This window comes from Cynocephalus volans, chromosome 1 (assembly GCF_027409185.1).
Source record: "Cynocephalus volans isolate mCynVol1 chromosome 1, mCynVol1.pri, whole genome shotgun sequence".
NCBI classification, from domain to species: Eukaryota; Metazoa; Chordata; class Mammalia; order Dermoptera; family Cynocephalidae; genus Cynocephalus; species Cynocephalus volans.
The window spans coordinates 136,518,650-136,543,579 of NC_084460.1; the positions used below are offsets into that span (position 1 = coordinate 136,518,650).

Below are 24,930 nucleotides of genomic sequence, written 5' to 3' on the forward strand. Positions count from 1 at the left end.
TCTTTGTACCCACCACATCTATAATCTTGCTTTTTTGCAGATGATGAGTCTATGTGGAGAAATCCAGTGTCCTCTTTCTTCAACTTCCCTTAATAAATAACTAGTTTCAGAAACTGAGATAAAGAAAAGGACAACACAGATAACTGGTACCACAGACCAAACTCAGCAACCCTAGAGTGACTGTCTTTCACCTTTCTTCTGTGCACAAGATGAACGTGGGTTTCTACTTTCAAGACTCAAATATTCCAAGCTAGCAATGTCCTCCCTTCTTGACATTTCCAGTATTGGATTTCCTCCATGATCCCTTCCCCCTTAGCCTCTTTCATCTCTTCTGCTAGCAGGGTTTACCCTTTGTATACAAACATCCAGGCTTCCTCAAGTAGGGCTCCAAGATCAGGGTCAAACTTTTCAAAGCCATCCTTCTCCTACATACTTAGGTTCAGAGTTGGGGCATCTCTGAGTCCTCTTTGCCTATCAATCAACTCAGTCATCAAACCTACTTGAATCTCCCACAACCTCTCTGGTATCTGTTTCTGCTTCCCTTTCCTACCCTTCAGTTTCCCCGATCCTCGTTCTTATCTTCTCACACCTCATGTCCATAGAAGTTTTCTACTCTATTCTAACCACAGCTGCCAAGAGAATCTCTCCAAGTGCTGCTTTTATCACTGCATACCCCTATCCCAAGTCTTCAATGGCTCCTCATTATTTTCAAGTACAAATTTCTTTGCTCTGCACTAAATACCCTACTGTTGGGAAAATAAAATAGTTTGGTCAGGGCCCTCACCTTGAGTCCAGTTGGGTGTGGTTCAGCATCCTTTGTAAGTAAATTGTGTGTGTGGAATTAGTGCGTATGTGCTACAATGTGTCTTTTTAGTTTTGTTGCTATTCTTGTGTTCTTCTGCAGAGAGAGAGAGAGAGAGAGAGAGGAGAGAAGAGAGAAAGTTTGGTGAAGAAGGCGGGGGTGGGCGTTGGCCTCGGGCATCCGCCCCGCGCAGCCATGCTTTCCCACCTATGGCTCCAAGGGCCTTTTGGCCGGTTACCTACCTCATAGACCTGTGTGTAAAGGGTCTGGTGCCCAGCCTGGTGAAGGGTTTTTGACCCAGTCTTGAATGGGCTTGAGGAGTCTGGGAGCTCCAGACCCAGCCCTAGCTCAACAATCGGCTCAGTCAGTACAGGATTACCAGCAGGTAAAAGAGCCCGACAACTAGCGTGGTCGCCTAGCTTTACAAATGGCATCATGAACAGGATTAAGATCACTACAATTGGCGCTGTGAGGATTCCAGACATTAGCTATGGCTCCACACCTCCCAATTCTGACTTGAAGCTATGCTCTACCTTCGCCTTCTATAAATCTCCTAGCATAGCCCTCTTCTCCTGCCATTCTGATTTACTCAGTGCCATCTACCCCTCTCCTTTGCTGTATCTCTCCCATCTCTCTGGTTAAGTACGCATAAGTCACAATCTCCACTATATGTGGATGGTCAGGTACAAAAGAGGAAAGTGGGCAAATGTTAAGTGGATGATGGCTGCTGTGACTACTGGCCTCAGGGTCAGGGCTCAGCAGAGAAAGGAGAGGATAGTGTCATTTAGAGAGCAATCACCTAACAGGGCAGCCACTACTCAGCTCTGACCAATTATTCTCATGGAGGAAGGCTGGCCCAGTGTCTCCAGATCCTCTAAATTTCTAGAAGCCAGAAATCTGTATTTATTTGAAATCTAATTTTTAAACATTAGCCACTAATTGAAATGTAAAATATCATATAAGTCAACAAAATGTGGGCCAAAGAAAGAATCTCTGCCGAATGGATGCAGCCCAAGGGCTGCAGTTTCAACCTCTAGTTGTTCCTAAACAACTCCTTCATCAGGAACCATCTTCATGCTCTTTCCCCTGTACTTGGTCCCCAGAACATTCCTGATAATATTAATTTCTCCCTTTCCTAGTTTCACACATTGATTTTGTGTATCACTCATCACACAAGTGGAGTGGCATCATTTCACTGCATGATCCCTTGTAAAATCACTTGCACTATATATTTCTTATTCCTTAACTTTTTATATCTTATCTCTCTGCAATTAGAGAATAAGCTCCTTGAGGACAGGAGCTGTATACCATAATTTCCTATATCCATCACAGCAACTTCCAAAGGACATTCACAAATAGGCACTTATTTAAGGGTGTAAGATGCATGCATTTTGGCAGTTTCAAAAGCACAGATATTTTTTAAAAAGGAAATACGTGCTCCATCTCTTTGACAGCTGTCTTGAACAATCTGTCATCTTATTCAGCCATATGTATACATGTAGGAGTAGGTTATCTTCCACAGAGATGTCTATAATGTGCACACTCCTATAACAAGCAACTCACACACAGAGACATACTCCCTGTGTTGCTACCTTGGTTCTAACACATACTGTGCACATGACCTTAAGTAAATTACATAACTTCTATGTATTTTGGTTTCGCAATGTATGAAAGAGGAATGATAATAGTACCTACACCTCAGAGGACAGTTGTGAGAATTAAATTAGTACATATAAAGTACTTAGAACAGTGCCTAACGCACAGTAGGTAATAAATTCAGTCATTATCATCTTAGGTTATATAATAAAACTTACTTGCAGAAAAAAAATCTATTAAAATTTATAATCTATTTTAAAGAAAAATTAAAACTATTTCAGAAAAATTAGTAGAACTAATTGCAAAATTTTAGGTTTATGCTCCAGCCCCTAGTCACTCTCTAAAACACCAAAACTGTACTTGGAAGTAAAGTGTTCCTATACCACTAATCTTAGGAAAAGGTTTACAGGTTTTAGTTCTCCAAAAATATGTATACATACATATACAGGTAGTTCCAGCAGCTTTATTGTTATTGGCACAAAGTAGACCCTCAATAATTACAGTTTGTTAGAATAAGTGAATAAATTGCTCCACTTGTTATATTAGACAAGTTTGGTACTAGGGAACTTCAAGTGTAGAATTTTCTTTGCTGAAATGTACAGGTAAAGATATCTCTGAGCCTCTTCAGAGTGTCCTCCAACTATAGCAACCATAATACACAGTGCTCTCTAGGTGGGATGGTTTGCTGCTCTTTATACGACCTGATCTAATTATTTTCAAAACAAAAGGAAACACAATATAGTACCTGCATAACTTTAGTAACTGATTAACTGAACAGCATAAACCTCATGGAGGTTCAAAAATAAAGCACTGTATTTTTCTCAATTCTCTGAAGTCAGCAGAGATCTCCCTTCCTGCCTGTATAGATTCTTTAAAAATACTTGGAACAGATCCCAGAATTTTCAGGTCACTTTCAGCTATTAAAAGTCTATCCAGTTTAAAATGCCAATCACAGGACCAAATCAGGGCCTTCCCCAGGGCATCTCATCTCTCCAGGGTCCTGGGAAATGGGGATGGGTCCTTACAATGCTAAAACTGGGAGTATAGGCCAATCCAAGTCTCTGTGCCTGCTGCCAACTTCTTCCAATTTTCTTTTGGCCTGGCCAGGTGGTGCAGGGCACAGCAGTAAATAAATGCTTAAAATATTTCTTGCTTCTGGCCAAGGAGAAGACATTTCTTGCAAATAAAAATCCCTATATTTGGGAGGTCTGCTCACTCACTCTTCTCCTACTCCAGCCCATAGGAATGGAGTTGGGGAAGGGTGAATGGTTAGTTTGGGGACTGGTTCCTGGCCCTTCCTTCACAAGGCCAAAAACCTATGGTTTAGAGAACAGAAGAGAGAATGGCAGAGGTAATTCACTCTTCTCCTACTCCAGCCCATTGGAATGGAGTTGGGGAAGGGTGAATGGTTAGTTTGGGGACTGGTTCCTGGCCCTTCCTTCACAAGGCCAAAAACCTATGGTTTAGAGAACAGAAGAGAGAATGACAGAGGTAAAACTAATTGCCCATGGATGTCTTTCTTTGTTTGTTCCCACTAACTATACTTAAGACTCAATAACCTTCTCAGGGGATGCCACAAGCAGGGGTGACATTCAAAATATTTAACAGGGTTGGAGGCTGGAGAGATGCCAACTGACCAAAAGGGATTTGGCCTCACGACTGGAACAGGGTCCTGTAGGTCCCTTGCTGTGACCTCCAGTTGCAGGAAGGTTCAGGGGAACTTAGGGATGCAGGTGGAGATGATGCAAGGGTACTCAGGGAGTTGAGTCACAGGCTATTAACCAACAATAGGAAGTACAATAGGAAGTATTTCAATGCAGACCAGCTCAATATCACTCCTGCTTGTGTGAGTGCCTCAGAGCGTCCTGAGCAAAAGACTCTCCACAGTATTCTTCCCTGATGTGAGAGACTGTCCCAGACCTGCCTCTGTCAACCCCTCCCCATTACTGTCCAGTGGCCTCTTGCCTAATCAAACTGAACTACTTCCAGTTTACCCACTTGACCCTTGAGAAATTCACACATCTTTATAATGCCAAATCTAAGAGTGTAGCTGGCCATTCTAAGTCTCTCCTTGCCGCCAGCTTCCTTCAGTTCTCTTTTTGCCTGGTCAGATAGGTGAAGGACTCAGCAATAAATTTATGTCTAAAACATTTCTTGCTTCTCACCAAAGAATAGGAAGATACTTCTTGCATATGTCTCCCTCCATCTTTAAAAGTGGTTCCCTTCGAGTTGCCTTTGCTTCCCTGGACAGGGGGACAGAGATAAAGAATGGAAAGCACTTCTCTCCTTTCTTCCCTGAGATAGAGAAAAAAGGCATGATATTCCAGATGACTGGATAGCCTATGACATCTCCCCACCTAGGGATGACTTGGTGGTTAGGGTGGGGATAAGAGAAGGAAACCCTAGAGTGGTATAGGGATAATAGTTGGATTAGGCCATCTTTTCATAAATCCCAAGAGAACGGTCTGGCCCAAATTGGAAGGAGTATCTTGGTGGCTTTCCCTTTGGAATGCATAAATTTAAAGCTATCTCTTCCATGCCAGACAACACCACCAATTCTGGGCAACAGGAAAAATCCTTCTCAATACATTGTTATATTTATTTATTTAAAGAGACACCAGAAATAATATTAAATCTGTTAAAGAAGAATGAATATCAAATACACATAGTATTATAAAAAATAAAGGAAGCATATATCTACTGGTGATTATTTGGAGATGGTGATTAATCCATTGTGTACATATTTATGTTTAATTAGAAAATGGAAAGGCTTTAGGATGTTATTCTAAAACACACTCTATTAGTATTATGACATCATATTCATGCGGTGCAAATAAGAATGCAAGAAGATTTTCTTGGTAAATTATTTTTTAGCGACCCTGTTTCACCAAAAGCATATATTTTTTGTCATAAGAAATTAAGTCTGAGTATAATTTGATTTGCTATAATTGGAATAGGCTTATTTCAGTCATTTTACCCCTTTAAATTATGATACCAGCATTCAAACATCTGTTAAACCATGGCATCTGTTTCATATTTGGGATGCATCTCGACAAATTAGAAGAATGTTCTTTTTAATGAGCTCTCATTTAATAAGAAATCCTTTTTTATGACCGTTATGCCAAAGGAAAACAATGAGGAGACAAATTCACCTCTTTAGCACCCCCACATCGAAGTATTCCAAAGTATCATATATTCCTTACCAAAAAACAACACCCAAACTGTTCAATAAAGATAAATATTATATATTGAAAGTTTGTTTTATAATTTAGTATTGTTTACTACTTAAGAAACCATATGTGTATTTGTATATATATGCACATGCAGAGACACAATTATATAACCAGAAAAAGCAGAGGGCCATACATCTATATTATTAAAGAAAAATAATCACTTATTCCAAATAAATTGTCTTGACAATCTATACAGTCTTAAAGGCAGTGGAGGAATTCATGACCTCAGTCTCTGTTTGCTAAGATTAGTTTACAACTCTAACTCCAAAGGCCCTCTCTGTCAGATCTTCACTGTTTCAGTTATAACTGAAATAGAATTTTGCAATGACTCACAAAGTTTTTCAGAACTATTCCCTGCTGTCTTCATAAGTTTTCCTTAGAGTCTTCCAGTCATTCGTGACTCTCTATTTGGGTCTGATTCATCTTACACAAGAAGGATGTCAGCTTAGTGTCAGACAGCAATGGTTTAGTTTGTTCCACTGTTTATATACTTTACTATTTCATGCCTTTGCATATTTATATTTCTAATTTGGATCTTGCTTGTGAAGCTTTAAAAGCCTATTTTAAAGATATCAGGTATTCAAAATTCCCAAATTTTTATGACACAAACCAACATAAAATTTAGAAATTTTAGAAAATAAATCATCTCGTTAAATTCAATAAACTACAAAGAATTTATAAAAGAATGATATCACTCACAAAAAACAAACAAACAAAACAAAACAAAACAAAACCTCAGAGGGAATTCACTGAAAGAAAGCCAGAAAACTGAGAGAAAAGATTAAGTTCACTTAAGAGATTTTTGCTCATCCACTTTGTACTTCCCACTTTATCTCACTAATAGAAAAAACTGCTACTATAGCATCCTAGAGCTTAAGACATTTCTTCCACTGTTCCCTTGAGGTACAGCAGTCACAGCCTAGCAGAGAAAGCCATTGCTTATGCCCACCCTAGCAACAACTCCTTCTGGCATCTTCCTTCCCAACCATCCCCACCAAGTGAGGGCTCTGTTTCTCCCTGACTTTATGAAAGCATATTCTCTACTTTGCAGTAGAACAGAAGCATTTTATATCTATGTCATATCAAATGTACAACTAAAAGGTGTTAAACCAGATTTTAGACCATGTCATATGAGTTCTTCACTAAAAAAATAAAAATAAAAACATTAACCATCAGATTTTAAAGTGTGTCTTCTAGGGCTATAAGGATGGTTTTAGAGAATCAGAGAAGAGGAAAATAACCTAGGCTCCTATGTTCAGGCTGAACTTGTTCAACCAATCTGAGAGAGACAAAAACTGAACTTATTTTAAAATACTGTCCGTGAAAACGATTTGGCAATTTCCCTGGGTAACCTTTTTCAATGCTTAATGACTTTTGGTAGCAAAACTCCGTTTTCCTAAATTAAAGATTAACTATCCTATTGTTGAAAATTAGATATAACATGTTTTATGATCACAGGTGAAGTGGTATGGTTTAAGAAACACTGTCATAATTAAATATTTTGTGATTTCCACCTGTGCAGATCTTATCTTACTATATTCTTGGAACTTGCCTCCGCCAGTTGAAAGAGCGCAGACTTTCCACAGCGTTTCACAGGATCAGCACCACCCAACTGAGAAGTGTTTGAAGAAATCTACATTGAAAATAATTCAAATAAAGAATATTAAGTGTGATACCAAAATATTTGCTTCCCACATTCATACACATTCAGAAATTTTCCAGTCTAAGGGAGTATCATTGCTCCCAAATACCAAATAACTTTAAACATTTCATGCTTAGGTTGACTATTTTGAGAACCATTTTTAGGAAATAACCTCAAATATAATTACAACAATAAAAAAACAGGTGTGGCTTAGGTGGTTGTTTAATGTCAAGAGTATTATCTTGCGTATTACAGGCTTTAAATTTAACTTTGTAGCTTTAAAGTGAGATATGTATTTCCATTTCTATTTAAGTACTAACTCATCAACTGCTCAAATATAAAAGAGACTTAGAATCATTCCGCATTTACCAAACAATTAGTTAATTTTTTAAAGGAATATATTTGGGATATCTGTGGAAAGACAGCATCAAATCAGTCAACAAATATTTTTTGAGAATCCAATATATACGTGCTAGAAAATAAAACAGGAGTTGGAGAAACTAAGATATTTATGTAAAACATTGACCCTGGCTTTCACAGTGTGCTCTGAAGTACAAGCAAAGATTGACAACCAAGACCATAAATCCAAGACACAGTTAAGGACATCAACATGTAAACAACATTACACTGATTGTATACTCTTCTGCAAATTTGGCTAAACAGTGATTGAGCACTGATAAAAATGAACAGTAGTGCTTCATTTTCAATTTCTAGCCTCAGTAAGAGCTGAGAAAGACATATACTCTTAAAGATACTTACATAGCATTCTTCTGGTAGCTAGCTATGGCTTAAGATTTTTACATTCTTGGTGATTCTGAATTCTCTCTAAGACACAGCTTTTTCTTAATTTAGGAGGCAATCCTGACTTGTGACTATATCCTTCCAGGTGACCCCAGGTCCCAAAGGGGCTTCTATGGAGTTATCAGCTCCAGGAGAGACTGGGTGCTTGCTGCTAGAGGGAATTCTCCCTATAATACCTGTTGAATAAAAGGTCTTTGTAGAAATGTATATTTAATAAGCTACCTAGCCCATTAAAAAGGGTGTAGTTTGAGAAAGTAATGAGGACTCTTTCCTCCTAGGTACTATTGGTTTTAAAAGAGTCCTTTCCTATTCATCCTAATAATTTACCTTTTCTTTAGAAGATAAACTCTTCAGTTTGGAATATTTTCGTCTAGCCAAATTTTCACTGATAAATGCCACTTCTTTTTCTAGACAAGTTGAATTCAATTACTCACCTTATCTCTAGACTAAGAGAAAACAAACACATTAATATCACTGACTCTCAGCGACCTAAGGGAATGAAGTACTGAACCAAAGTTGTAGAATAGAAAAGATATGGCCTTTGTGCCAGACAGACTTGGCTTCATTACTTTCTGCTGTGTGGACTTAAGCAAATACTTAAGACTTTGAGCCTCATTTACTTCACCTTCAAAGTAAAAACAATAAATAATCTGCCCATATTACGATGTGGAGATTAGATTTGATGTTAGTGAGTATCACAGTGCTGAGGCCATATTATGCTCTCAATATATGGCACAACTGTTTGTAACAATGACTTATCATTATTAACACTAATAAACACAAACCCTTTTAGTATAATTCCAAAAATTAGTTACACACTAACATTGAATGAAATTAAAAACTGCAATATCTGAGGATGATACTTATTAAATTTAGTAATCTGTAGAGTATTAAATTTGTTGCGTCATCACGTGATACTCTCAAGAACTGTTGTAGGACAACAGCCGAATAGTGCTGCACTACACAAGAGAGCTGCACTATATAGCCCATGCTGTTTTTCCAGTTCTTCCACTGACTTGCTCTGCTGTCGCTTTTGTTACTGTAGCTTTCTGCTCCTTAACTCTGTTTGTTCACCCCCATATATTCTGTACCTAATCAATGGCACACCAAGGGGCTCAGTGAAGAACTACTGAATACGCGGATGTAGTATCTGCCCTCAGAGTTAATGCACAGCTGTCTGAGTGGAGGCTTGAGAAAGGGTCCTCGCCTCTCAATAGGAAACAACTATGTTTAGTCAGAACAGTTTTCTTTATTGTCTCTGGGAGCACTTTCACCTATTTACAGGTACATGGCAGTATTTTAAATGCTCAAGGTTACTGGAAGCCTGATTTCCAAAAGGGCATGTATGGGGGAAGTTCAACATATTTTAATAGTCCAACACTTCCAGAATCTTCTAACAATAAAATTTTCATGGTATGCCTTAGTAGTGAGATATGCTTTCTAAAAATGCCTTTTGACTTAATTTTTTTGTTGGGTGGGGGAGGGTGAAAACGACATATGTTAATTTCAGTGGCCCCATAGCATTTGACATTTCTAATCTTTCTTTTGGGAAATCCTTTCCTGGGCTTCCATTACTGCAGGTTCTTTGTTTTCCTCCTGCCTCTTAGGCCACTCTTTGTCACTCTCTTTTGCTGGCTCTTCTTTCTACAATCTCATAAATGCTGTTTTTCTCTCAGAGTTTTGTCTTAGGGCCCTCTCTGTTTTCATTTTACACATTTTCTCTCAGTAATCTTATCTATGCTGATGGCTTCAATTTCAAGAATAGTTGTAAAATGCAGATTTGTTACACCACTGTTCACTCCTGCCAATATTTTTCTATTTAAGAGAAATAACACCCTTTCAAGTGAGAGCAATATAGTTAGTTAATACATGTTTTTCAGTGACTAATCAGCTATGGAGGGAAGTGCGTGCTTGCTACACTGGTGGGTAGGGGGCACTAGTGAGCCATACTACATACTATCAGTACATCTTCATGATTGTGCTTTTTATTGACCGTAAATTGAATGCTAGCTAATCTCCACTAGTCTCTCTTTTGATTATTATGAAATGTTTGGATAAACAGTATTCATCCATAAAATTTAGCAAAATGGTGGGTATAACAGTACATGAGGTACAGCAAAAGTGCTATGAAAAATTATTACCCTGGATGTCAAATTTCTAATTTTATGGCTGCCTGAGTGGGGTGAGCATGTCAAGGAAACAAGTGGTAAACACCAGAATCAAATTAGGCAATAGTGGAAGTCTTTTGCAATTATGAGAGGTATGATTAACATTGTAGCCCGGGAGAACATGACCAAGAATTATTGAATGAATAAATGAATCAAAGAACAAATGAAAAATATGAGAATGATTGGTCTACCTTACTTTAAAAGAAATATGCTTCTACTAACACACATAATACCTTAACTGATTAGTTGCAGTGTAAGTATATGGTATTTTTATTGCGTGTAATATTCCGTAACATATTGAGCATTCCATCATGAAAATGAATGCTTCAAATTTGTACCTATTGCTTATATCCAAATGTGACAATACCTTAAGCATGGTGAGATTATGGTTGTATTTATACTGGCAAAGTAAATATTTTCTACGGAAAGTTTTAATGTCTAAATCTATTTGTTTAAATCATCCAGATTAGCTCTCTGTGCCTTCAAAGTAAATACATAACTTTTCAATGCAAACATATCCTCTAGGCCTAAGAGTCAGCCACCCAGCATAGATAAGAATGTGGATTGTTTATGGATTTTAGACCTGTTAAATAATGGAAGACAATAGGTCCATTCTGGCATTATATTTGTCATTAGTCTTCAGTAAACTAGATCTAAAAAGTGACTGACATGTCGCTCTACTTGTACACAAGAAAAGATGCAGATAGGAAACTCATTCTGACCAACTTAATGGATCAGAGTACAGAAACAGTGATGGCACTTCAAATGGGCCAAGCTGAATATTGATGAAATAGAAATATCAACATGGAATGGGAGAGAGTTTGGAATTGGGAGGGAGGCAGTCTCTGCACTCTGTATTTCTTTCTAGGTCCTATAAAGCAGATATATTATTTTTTTCTCTTTAAATGTAAACATTCATGAGGAGCCTGCTAAGAAAATGGGATTTATTTGGTTTCATGGTTCCATATAGGTTAACTTCAATAGGCTTTAAAATGATCAGATTTGATTATGAAGGAAAAATATCCTTCTCAGTTTGCAAGGCACAGACCCAGGATCCTATGTGAAAGAATAACATTTTCAACTCAAAGGAATGTACAGAGTTCACTTTTTTTAAAAAGCGTGTTTCTTAGATAAACATGTTATACAATAAACGACCTGGTTTCCAAGAGAAGATCTAGCTAATCTCTTGCTAGAATTACAAGTTTCTAAATGAACTTAAAAAGAATGGTTGCGGGGCCGGCCCGTGGCTCACTCAGGAGAGTGCGGTGCTGATAACACCAAGGCCCCGGGTTCGGATCCCATATAGGGATGGCCGGTTAGCTCACTGGCTGAGCGTGGTGCTGACAACACCAAGCCAAGGGTTAAGATCCCCTTACCGGTCATCTTTAAAAAAAAAAAAAAAAAAAAAAAATGGTTGCTAAGAATTTTGCCATGATTGATCTTAAAATGATGTTCCAAAGCTAAACACTTTTAAAGAGTAAGTTGTTTCCTATATTCATAAACACTCACTTCTCTCTAAGCATACATAATAGAGCTGGAAATCCCTCTGAAAAGGGATGGAGGTGTAAAGTGCTCCATTGGGTAATTTTCTATCATCCATCCATCCATCTTTTCCTCTTTCCACCCCCAAGAGGTACCAGAGATATTAGGAAGAGCCTTAACAATAATAACTTAATCATCTTGGAGTTAAAAAAATTCCCACAACTATAGACCAGTGGTCTCAAACTGTGGCTCTCTAATAGGAAACTTGCTAGAAAAGCAAATTCTCAGGCCCAACCCCAGCCTTAATGAATCAGAAACTTGGGGAGTGGGGTCCAGCAATCTGTGTTTGAATAAACCTTCCGGTTAACTCTGATGTATTTTAAAGTTTGTAAACCTTGCTACAGATTAACTAGAACAAGAATTTCCAAAATCTTTGTGTTTTCTCAAAAGTAATGATATTTTATGAAATAATTATAAGAGGGTTAGAGATATCGACACACTTAGTAATTATAGCCTTTTCTATTTCTACTGCAATATATATGCTCATACTAGATTTTACCAGTTAATTTTTTTAGTTCATCTAGTCAGCACTAATTTAGCCTTAAATAAACTGGCCCAGTATTGAGCTGACAATATGTTAGAGACAGAAATTTAGAGTTCTCTTGGGTCAGATGAGGAAAGTGACTGGAGAGGTTGGTTTTATATCCTTAGAGAACCATACACTTCTCTTGTATAATCACATATATCACTTACAATTAAATAACCAAGTATGTGATCATTTAATTTGCTTAGGAATTAAAAGGGCTCATATTATCAACCTATGTAAAATATAACTAGGAAAAGTAATATACCTTGTACTGGGTGGGGGGGGTACTTCATCTGATTCTCAGGCAAAACAAAAATAATTTTTTTACATTATCCATTTTATTTTGGCTTTTTTCCCATCATGTATGCCTTCCTATGTTACAATACCTTCAAATGACTCCTAAAGAGTTTTCAAATTAACAATTTTTATTAAAGCTTCCTCAATTTCTACATATGCTTCATAGTAAAAAAACCAAAATCCCTTAGAAGACACTGCTGTCGAGCAAGAGATAACATCTAAAAATGCCTCCCTGCACGACTTCTCTCCCAAGTGGCTAAATTCTTTTCTTGCCTAGGAAAAAACTTAGTATAATTAAGAGGCAAGGGCCAAATCTTCTCGTGCTTTGAGGAGTGTGTATTGAGCAGCAAGGTGAAATTAGTTTGTTTAAGAAAGGTGAAAGATCTTACTCTGTAGAATCACAGGATAGCGGCTGTTACACGATCAAACTGCTCCCTCAGAGCTGCCCCAGAGCTTCAAGAGCTCCTAATGAATCTGATGATGCTTTAGCTTAAATAACATTTAATCAAGCTCTGAGTGGTGATAACTGTTAGAAACGCACCAGCACCAGCTGAGATATTCCACATTGACATTTTAAATTAAGTTGAATACTCTTGGTAGTTAATGCATATCTAAACATCAGGTGTGTCAAAGATAAGCCACTACCTTTCTAATATTCATGCTACGGAGTGAAGAATTTTATCAAACAGAATATATAGCAAATAAATTCTGTTTTGAAGGAAATATTTCTGAAAAGTTGTATAAGACCAGCTCAGACATCAACGTTAAAAATAAATTCAGTCACCATGCCAAAATTCTTTTTTAACTCCGAAAAAAATATTAGCATCAAATAAATGTGTGTCAACAACTGGAGGAAAGCAAGGAGGAGTTAAGCAAAATTACTTCTCCCAGACAGCGAAAAATAACAGTCTGTTTAACATAGAGGAAAGTTAAAATCAGATTCATCAAGCAAATTGTTCTTTATAAAATAACATTATATATTTTTGTTACCAGTTTTACACAACGGCTCTCAGCAGCTAAAGCAAATACTGTGGCAGAGAAGCCAACCACATAAGTGGGCAAACTGATAGGAAAAGTCATGGTGGTTGACACAAGAGTCCCAAGAGGAAGCAGGATTTTTTTTTTTTTTTTTTTTTGATGTAAGAGCTGAAAGTAATTTTTCTCATTTTCAAAGTAAGATGCTAGGTTTTTTTCTGCCAAACGGATATCATTTTATGTTTCATTTATGCAGCTTTATTCAAATGAATCAAAGTGATTCAATACATCAATATTAAACAGAACAGTCCTGCTTATGATTTTCTCTCAACCCTGTAAAAAATTGCTGTTTATGATATGCATTTTTTTGTTGGAATTAATAAAAAGGGAAAACGAAAAAGACCTAAAACAGACATCTTATTTTCATAAACTGTATACATTTTATTTCTCATATAGTGCTCATTAGGAATGAGCAGATGCTTGAGGCTAGGGCTTTTGTGGCAAAAAAAATCTAGTATCAGATTTGCCTCCTCAGCATACCAACCAAGAAAACACTCTCCAGCAGGGTGTGCTCTCTCTCTGGCTGGCAAACCAAAGAAATCTGAGATTCTGCAAGAGCTGACCTGATCTAAGCCTGGGATTAAACAACGCTAATAAAAATACTGGCTAAAGCTAAATGACATCAAAAGCTAATTTAACCTGATTTCACAGGTCATATTTGCCACTGCATTTGCTGTGAGAGAGTTATTCATAAATTACAGCACCTAATTTCATTACTGGAAAAATTTAATAAATTGGAAGTCTCTGGCCTTCATGTTGACAGCAGTTTTTTCAAGCATTTAAGATATATTAAAAACAAGGTAAAATGAAATAAATATATTACTGGTAAGTGCCTATTCTGAATGAGGTTTGTAATGAATGCTTATAAAATGGGTATAAAATCTGCAGCAGATTTGACTATGATTACACAAAAGGAAGCAAAAAGCAATAAACATTGTTATGTGTATTATGTTAATAATAGAAAGAGGCATACCTAAAGTTCACAACACATTATTAAAACTCCATCTCAGTATTTCCGGAGCTCAGAAAGTTTTCTGAGCCCAATAAGCATTAAAAAAGGTCATACCTCTGCAAACTGAAACAAGGCTGATGCTTGACACTGTTTTGTAGGAGCATCAGGGTGGGATGTACTTGAAGATATCTAAAAGGAAACAAGTAATTTTTAATGCACAAGGACATTTTTCCATATCAGACTATTAGATTCTGCCACATACTTCTCACTGTGGACACTGAGAAAGATTAAGACATGAGTCATCACCCTCAGTCTCTTTTAAAAGAGCAGCATAAATGATAAAGGAAGACAAAGGCCATGTTTCTAAAAACAGATGATTGGAAAGAACAAAAAGACTGAGTTTGGCTCATTTGCTATGTCGCTTCTAAGGGTATCAGGTATATATCAAACAGCAGTTAAGGAGACCTGTTGAAATGAATTTCCCTTTTTAATAAATTTTAAAAACATATTATTAAAAGCTGGAGGCTGCAAGCAAAGCCAATCACTCTCTCTTCCCTACACCACTCCCTCTCCAAGCTGTTCTCTACTTAGAGACAGCTGTGAAACAGCGTGGAAGCATATGGATGTGGGTCAGAGTATCTGGAATTGAATCTTAGCTCTGCTACTTACCAGCTACATGACCTTGGGCAGCTCACCTAAACTTTCTGAGACTTATTTTTCCCAACTGTAAATAGATGATGATGATGATGATAATGATAATTTCCATTTTACAGGATTACAGTGAGAAGAAAATAAGCTATAAAATACATTACCTGGCATGGCACCAGAACTCAACAAATTATTCACTAAATATGAAAAGCTTTTCCTTCCCACCCAACACAAACACATATATACTTTAGTGTCTGAAAGTGGACAGAAGATTCTATCATACCACACTTGATTCAACTAAAAGACTTTTTGTTTCCACTGGATAATTATGGTAGACATTCAAACTTTGCTCTGAGGGCCAAACGGAAATAATTTTCAAGGATATTTACAAGGTCAGTTATTGGTTCTAAAGTGGACAAAGCTTATATCCAGCTACAAAACAGGGTGGAAGTGAGTCACAAGAACAGAAAGCCTGGGTAATATAACTTCAACCCATTCTTAGTCCCACAAAAGTCTTTTTCTTCAAGTAACTGTTTTTACTAATTCCATTAAAGAGTACTTACTAAGCAATAAATGTACCTTAATCATTACTCTTCAATCACAAAAATCACTTTTTCATCTTAATTAAGTTGGTTAGAAAAACAATGGGGCCATGTGGTGACATAGTATCAAAGTAATGTTTAGGTGTGAGAAAGAATTAGCAGAGAGACTGACTGATAAGCATTTTCAGAATAAAAATCAGTAAGAAGAAAAAAGACCCACCAGATTCTATTTAACAAACTAGATAACTAGATATAAACAAACCATCATGAATAGATAAGATTTAACCACATGTTTAGAAGACATTCAGGGTGAAATTAAAGAACGTTCCTTGGTCAAACCATGAATCCTATCACTTCGATTGACCTCCATGTGCAAGTGTGACAGACTACAAACATGAATGCACAGGGATTTTCCTGAAGTCTTGAGAATTATAAACTCAGCATGTCTTACTTCAGACTTTACTTTTTATTCCTACCAATTCTCAATAAAAGTTAGAGAAAATAAGCAGTTTATGTAAGGGAAAATGTCTAACCTACAATATATTTCTTCAAGAATTAAATCAGGCAGTGAACAAAACAGAACCACCAGTGTGGTAATCCATCCAGTTTTTTGAAAAGCATTTCACAAGTTCAAAACAAAAGGATATTTTTATGAATTAATATTAAGATAAAGATAAGATAAAATTAAAATTAATGACATTAATGGGAGCTCCTGGAGAAAGATTAGGGACCTTTTACATAAAAGCAATAGGGTGAGGGATCAATTTGGAATCTTAGGTATGCAGTAGAAGCCACAGAAATGTACATATGCTAACACGCCCAAAATTTCAAGTGAAGTTTTAGACATCTCATTCAATCTTTAGTTGTTCAGGGATCACTCCTTAAGTATCTCTTCTTTCAAAGTTGGGACCAACATTATTGAACATGTTTATAACTGCTGTCAAAAAGAGAGTGCAGACTGAATACTCTATTACATTAAATTCTTAAGAAAACAATATATAAAAAAATTGGAAATCATGGTAGATCTCATACCAAGCAGAAAGAAAAGTGACAGATAAAAGAGTATCATGTGAACAAATATATAACATTCTGTTGATATCAACAAGGCATTTAGGCATATCATAAACAAGTCTTAAAGGAAGAGCCTAATGTGCCATTGTGAAAAGTAGTTTTGCCAATGAAATATTGAGAACCACTAGGAAGAACACTAGCAGGAAAAAAAATCTGAAAGTAAAAATATGCTCCCCTGTACAAAACTATAACATGATGCGCAAATGCCAGGAAGGATGGCAGTGGTAGAGAATGTCTAGTGAGAGACAATTCAAATGATCAAGGTAAGACCAGGTGGCTTAATATTTGGAAAAGAAATTAATCAATGAGGGATCATATTGAGTTCTAGGATAAATGAAGATATTTTGGGAAAGAGTCTTAATTTTTAGACCCGATATCAAGGATAATGTGTTTTTCTATATCATCTCTTTGAACCAGTGTCAAAAGACATATTGAGATGGACAGGTCTGACAAAAGACATAAGACTTTGAAAACTGCCAACCTCATGCTTAAGTTTCAATTAGACAAGAGGAAAATGTACTTAAAAAAAAAAAAAAAATGGAATGCATAGCCAATAACTATGAATTGATTCTGTCTTCTGATTTATCAAATCAACACATAACAAATGACTAATTTCCAATAGTAATTCAATTATATTCTTAACCCTACTATGAATAAAAAGTAGTGATGAGGTTTAAGTGTAGTAATATTTAGTATGACCTAACAACAAACTTCTACAAACACATATAGTTACGTATTATTTAAGAACTCTGGAGATCCCAAAATATCTTTTCCAAAATTTGATTCTATTTGCCCATTTGTGATTAACTGAGCTAAGCAGAGAGTTCTTCATTGCTTTAGTTACCATAATTAGCCCAAATTAAAGCCCACTTTACAATTTCCTCATTAAGTATAAATTAAAATATATTACCTCGGCAAACTGAAACAATGGTGACTTCTGACGCAGTTCAGGGGATTCTGAAACATCAGGCCTGCAAGTGCCAGAGGATAACTGAAACAAAGAAAAATATCATGAGACATCACAGGAATAGTTTCTAGAAGACAAATGCCACCTAAAACATTCCAATTTTGAGGAAAGAATGGTTTTATTTCCCCCCATTTGAGACAATACTATTATAAAAAAGTAGTTATTTTTATTTTATTTACTTATTTATTTAAAAAATTATTTACTTTTTTATTTTAACATTTACTTGTATGTTTTTGTGGGATACAGTGTAGTTATTATGCAAAGTTTTATATAAGTGACCATTCAACTGTAAAATAATGTCAAAAATAAGAGGGAATGGACAGCGCAATGCAGTTTAGGAACGTTAATTTTCACCTAAGGGAAATTTCTGCAAAATCACCCATTTGATTTCTTGGCTCTCTGCCACCATATCCAAAGAATATCTACTCCTTTCATCTTCCGTGTTTCCTCAATATTTTATATCACCTGACCACATGAAAACACAAATGAGATCTGATAATATAAGTCTTCTGGGGAAAAAAAATAAAGTCAAATTCCTGTTTTCCAGTGTTTATACACAAGCCCCAATCTTAGAAAGATTAATACTTACATAAGAGAAACTTCTTTTATCATATTTATTTTCTTTTGTACTATTTACTATGTTGGGTAAGCATGTAACGCTCTGCCTCCTTCATTTGCTATCTTATTGACAACATTTACAGAAACACCACTTTAAAAACAAATTCTATTAATCAAGTACTCTTCTCAGTATATTCATTTCCTCTTTTATCTCAGTGGTAGAATTAACCCATTTCTGCATTTGGGTGACAATCACTTAGGTACTAAGCTGTAATTCAGAAGTCTTCAGAGTCACAGAATGTTAGAGAGGGAAGGATTTTGTTAATTCTCTCATCTAATCCCCCTCTCTTTACAGGTGAAGAAAATTAGGACTAGAGAGGTAAATGACACTACCCCTCCCCAACACTCAATAATCCTCTTATTCTCTATTTAGCACTTATCATCACAAGACATAAATATTCATTTATTGCACGTCTTCTCCCAGGAGCTTTGTTTAATGAGTTATTTAACGCAGTGCCTGGGCACAATGTAGAAATGCAACCTTTATTTGTTGAATGAACTAATAAAAGTTGACAATAGGCCTTCTAATCCCAAATTAGTATGTTTCCTACACATTTTCTTGAATGATGAAGTTAGGGAGCCTAGGGAAAAAAGTTATATTCACTTTAAAGAATAAATAGAAAGAAGTTATAAATATTTTTTAATAACTTGTTTTCTGACTACAAAGTAATCCAGTTTACCATTTAAAAAAAAAAAAAAAAGATCACCTAAAATGTTTTTTCTCAAATATAAGCAGTTAACATTCCATATATATTCTTCCAGCTGTGTATTTAGGTAATCCTTTCAAAGAACATAGAATATTGTACTAGAGTTATAGAACGTTCTTTTTTTTTAACTTAACAATACATTAATTTTCCTGCATTACTAAATCTCTTCCAATGTAATTTTAATAGCTGCATATGATTGTATTAGATGGTTAAATCCTATGGAAAGAGCTGCCAGTCATCCAGGTTATGCTTCTAGACAGTTTCTCCCTGAACCCCTTCATCAGACATTGGGAATGTGTTTCTCTAACAGTGTCACAGGCCATTGAGCAGAAAAAGCATTTGAAATTTTAATTGTCACCTTTGGATTTTAAAGAGTAATGGCCACCTTCTCCCAGTGATAAGCACCATAGAGAAGGTAAGCAGCTTTAATTAATTTGCCACCTGTGGTTTGGCTGCAAAGCTTGACTCCCTAATTGTCACTTGACTATATGACATGTTGTGCCAAATATCCCACCAAGGAGACACAAAATGTAGTAAAAAGGCCAACAAATCCTGAAATTAGCAGCCACAAAGGATTGACAATTCTTTTATTAGAAGAAATACTTAAACTCAAAGTATAGTTTTTTGAACAAAAATTTGGGAATAATAAAAAAAAAAATCAACACTTCCCTGGTTAATAAAGAAATCTTATGTGTTTGGCTTCTGAAAATTTTGGCAAACAATCAAACTCTGATTTAAAATTAAGCTTAGAACTAAACGAAAATTCTAAAGTGTTTTTATAAAACTTCAATAAAATAGGTTGTGTACATGACAGAAATCTACAAAAGATATTTAGAATAAGATATATTATCATTTAGTGTAGCTACACTGTATAAAGCCTATATAACATATATCCTTGTTTCAGACTCCACGACACATGAGAAATAGCTACCATTTATGAGGAGTTAAGCTACCCTATGGCTTAGAGTTCATATTAACTGTAAGAAGAAAATTCAACTTTAAGAATTATTTATAGATTATTTGGTTACAGAAATATATCAAGTCATAAAGTTTAAAAGTTAAATGTTACTCTTTGCAAACCTTTAGGATGGATGGCCTTAAATAAAGCTTTCTATTTGAATGGAGAATTCACATGTGAGTAATTAAAGTCATCTGTAATCCTTCATCTTATGTCCGCTGTACTATGCAATCAAAGATATCTATGCATGTGTGTGTGCTTACCATGCACTTGACACAGAGTAGATGCACAATGAATATCTGTTGACTGACTTGTGAATACAAAGAATCTCAGTGACATGGCCACGAGGCACAACAAAGGCTGTCCAGTGGCTAAACAGCAGTAATAGAATCATTAAAGCTGTGCGTTTTATTCAGGTGGACCATGTCCTTTCTCAAAATCTAGTTGTTTTTACTTTAAAGCACCGGGGATTTAGTATATAACTTCAGTGTAGTATAACGGAAACAGCACAAAATTAGAAGCCAGGAGAATTGGGTTACTACTAAGCTATGTTGTTAGCTGACTTGTTTATCTGACTCTCTAGTCCACAGCAGAATAGAGGCAGCAAATCAGAAGGGGTCAAAAGTAGGGCCGATAAAAAGGAAGAGGGTTGCGAAAGAGAGAGGGTTGCGAAAAGGAAGAAACAATGCCAGCAGCACGATGAGACAGTGGGTAAGACAGAAAAACTGTAAGGAACAGACACAAATGTCTCATAAAGCAATGTAGTCTATCTAAAACAAACTGAAGTAGGGCCAATAGCCCCTGAATTTCTCCTGAAGGCATCAGCTGATTGCAGTAATTAATATTTATAACTGTGATTCTAAGTTGTCAAGACAAGGATAATTATAAAATATATTCTTTATTAAGAAGGCAGAAATGCATGTGATACATGTTAGACACATTTCTATGTAAAAATCTCAAAATATAAAAACGGTCCAATGACATGGCAAATATATGTGTGTGTATATATATATGTACAATTCATTCTTCAGCACTTGATAAGGCATCCAATGAAAGTGCGTATATTTGCACGTACACTGATATACAAACACGTTTGGTAAAGAAATAGGGAATTCTATCCATATGAAAGGGAGAGGGCGTTTCCTACAAAAGGCTATTTGAGTAATGTCATTAGTCAGAAGGTCCCAGACCTTGTAAAATGTTTAAAATACTGTGCTGTGCTATGTTGCCTTGCTGTTTACATTTAAAGTACTTTAAATTAGTTATTTTTATTAGGTGGGGCATGCTTTTTACGGACAAACATTAATTCCTCAACATCTCTCCTATGTTACAGCCAGCTTACTTTCTGAATACCAGAATATAAAGAGTCAAAGATATTTGTTCACTAAGAGGAAAGAAAAGATACTAAATAAGCTGTGGTTGAATAAAGGGAGGAAAAAACCAAGAAGCTGTTTCAAGAAATAGTATCTGAAATAATCCACAAAGCCACTAGGTGTTGCTATACGCCCAAAAAAGAAAACAGCTAAAGGGATTTTTGTTAACCACATATCTGACTTTCCTTAAATTCAGTCCTCCCTTTGAATTAGCTGTAATTCTCAATAACCAAGGAAAGGGAATGATTAGCATAACTAAGAATTACTACAAAAGAGTATATTTTCCACAGGAACAATTCGGATAGTAAAAATTATACACAGAAAAGTGATCCAGCCTCCTGACAGGAAACAAGATCAAGCCAGTTATATGCACTTTAAGTGGTCTGGAAAGCTAGGTATTATCAAGAGCCTGTCCCTACTTTGCAAGGCACAAGACCACAGCCACACACTGCTGGCACTGTGATGAACACCTGGTCAACAAAAGGGCTACGTGCATGGGTTGTATCTGAACCACACATTCCTACCCTTGCTAATTCAAACATTTATTGGTTACACATTCATTTAACAAGTATTCATAAGCATCTACTATGTGCCAGCTGCAAAGACTGCTGCTTTCAAGAAGCTTACATTCCATTTGCAGCCAACATATGCTAGGGAATAAAATAATGACTGCAGGAATGTGCCCAACCCTTAAGTTGCTTGCAATTCAAGTGCCGGGGACAGCTACACATATAAAAATGGAAGTGCATAATGGTGGAATATTACAAGGTCTAAGGGAAGACAGAAAAGCAGCCTTCATTCTGTGTGAGGATGGGTGGAAGAAAGAGAGATAACGTGTGAGGTATACCTAGAAGGAAAACCAGAAGTCCTTTCATAAGAAGGGTGTAAATGATGTGGTAACAGTGGATGGGAAAGTATGGAGGCAAGCAAATACTCTGAGTGCTTAAGAAAAAGTGATTTCCCAGTGTGGCTGAAGAATAAGATGCATAGGAATGTAATGGGAGATGAATCAGACTGAGAAATATTGGAATTCTATGTTAAGAAGTTTGAAAATTAGGCTGGAGGCAATGGGGAGCCAGCCAAGGTTTTTAGTCATATGAGAGATGTATAGTTAGATAATTCTGTCAGTGGAATGTAGGATGACCTTGGCTGGGGAGTGACTGGAGGTAGGAGACCTACTAGAAGGTTAAGAAAATAAACCAGCTGAAATGTAGGGTTCCAATTAAATTAGAGATGATATTTGCCAGGTCTCAGTAATTGTCTGGAAGAATGTCAGTGCTGAGGGAGAAGGGTAAGACAATGCTAGTGTTTCTAAGGTAAGTTAAAGCCTTTCGCTGAAAAGGGGTATTTGAGAGAAGTCTTGGTTAGGCGCAGGGATTGTCTCTTATGAGAAGAGATGGTTTGGGGGTTGAGGATTCCATTTGAGAGCTAAAGGAAAACCCAAGCACTAGAGCACTGCATTTGGCTACCTGACTCCAGTAGTGTATACTACATCCGAGAAGAGTACTGGACTACTATGGAGAGCATAACCAAAGAGCATCACAGAGATTTGAGTGCTCCCCAAATTGGAATACATGTCAAGTCATTTAGCTGAAAGAAGAAAAAGACCCTGGTTTCACTCGGGGCATCAGGGCTACCAGAGTATTGATTTCATTGCTCAAGTAAAGGTCTCCTAACATTATAATACATGTGGCAGAACACTATTATGGTAGTCCAAAACAGACTCCAAGCCAATCTATCAGGTACTTCAAAAAAAATTCATGGAAAAATAGAATTATAAGATAATGTGCATCTTTCCATGAATTTTTGAAGAACCCTTGCATAAATAACTGCAGTAGCAGTTGAGACAACACACTTCATCTTTCTGCCTCAGTAACCTCATTTGATAAAGTAGGTAACAATGCTACTATGCCTTCTTGCCTCTTCACATGACACTGTAAAAACAGAATGCAATTGTGTTTATAAATGTGCTCTCAAAAGCAACACTACAACAATAACCGCCATTCTCTTGTGAAGGATGTCTCTTTTATCCTCCTGTTCTCCACCCTCCTCTTTCTACCCCAGCTCTCTCACTGTCCACCTTCCACATTATCCCTTCCCTTCATTTCTGATAAACCAAGGAGCACATGCAAGTTCACCAGTGCAGGTTGGGCACTCATTGAGGATACAGGACCATGGTCAAGTTGGGTAAAAGGACCTGATTCTCTGGGCTTTGAGCCCCACTGCTGACAGATGGAAGAGGCTGGGTTGTTTGGCTGGATGGGTATTTCCAGCCCGAAGAGGCAGTGAACAATGGGGAAGTCTTTCACTACCCAGGAAGAGAGAAAGCTCAAACAGCCCATTTCCATTTCAATGTTGAATTTAGATATAGTGTATTTCCTCACAAAATGTGTTTAAAACCTATAAAACTGTGGGAAGGAAATAAGAGCTTTGATGGAGATAGGGTGGGAGTTGGGGCCAGGGAGGTTGGAATTCAATGGATTTCTGTATCCTAGAATAGTCAAATATAGCATAGCAGCCCAAGACAGGCACATATCAAATGCACTAATGGGCAGGAAAAGAATTTTCCCATTTTACTGATGTCAGAAAGATGAAAACTTTCAATTATATCTAAATCTGTATTTGTTTTAAATTTAAAACTCATTGTTTAAAATACAGACATAGGGCCGAGCCTGTGGCGCACTCGGGAGGGTGCGGCGCTGGGAGTGCGGCGACGCTCCCAGCGGCCGCAGGTTCGGATCCTATATAGGAATGGCCGGTGCACTCACTGGCTGAGTGCCGGTCACGAAAAAGAAAAAAATAAAATAAAATAAAATAAAATACAGACATAATCATCCATTCATTTAACAAATATTGGTATGTCCAACTTTTCTCTATCTCAGATATTGCCTATCTCATCAATTAATGGAAAATATGTAGGTTTAAATCATAGTATTAAAACTTCCTTTTTCAATGATCTTGGAGAAATTATTTGACCTCTCTGGCTTAGTTTCCTCATTTATAAAATGGGAAAGTAATTAACCAACCTCATATGTTTCTTGGGAGGGAGGATGAAATGAGATAATCAATATAAAGTGCTTAGCACAGGCCTGGCCCCAGAAGCACTCATGAAATGCCCCTGTTACTAGCTTCAGTAAAAGTACAGCACAAGACAAGTGGCCAGAGTGAGGCTGGGTGGGTGGGGGCTGAATCACAAAGGCCCCTGTATGCTACCCAAAGACTGAAGCTAGTCCTCTTGGATACAAATCCCAGTTCTGCCATTTTGCAGCTGTCCCATCGTGGACAGTTACTTAACCCTTCTCTGCCTCTGTTTCCTTACCTAACCATTTAATATGTACTTATAAAGACATAAGACTTAACTCATAGGATTATTACAAGGATTAAGAGTTACTCTTAGGAAATGCACTTAAAAACAATGCCTTAAATGGAGGCAGTGCTCAATAGATGTTAGT

The 24,930-nt window shown here is 36.7% G+C and overlaps 1 protein-coding gene across 4 annotated transcripts in view; it reads right to left on the minus strand.

Annotated features, from left to right (window-relative positions):
• BBX (BBX high mobility group box domain containing) overlaps nt 1-24,930 on the minus strand; it is a 278,279-nt gene that overhangs the window by 52,663 nt on the left and 200,686 nt on the right. For all 4 annotated transcript variants that reach the window (XM_063098074.1, XM_063098086.1, XM_063098080.1 and 1 more), the window contains 3 exons: nt 17,766-17,846; nt 14,709-14,783; nt 7,184-7,264 (listed from right to left, as the gene is read on the minus strand). In XM_063098074.1, coding sequence (XP_062954144.1) covers nt 7,184-7,264; nt 14,709-14,783; nt 17,766-17,846 — 237 coding nt within the window. The remainder of the gene's footprint in view (nt 1-7,183; nt 7,265-14,708; nt 14,784-17,765; nt 17,847-24,930) is intronic.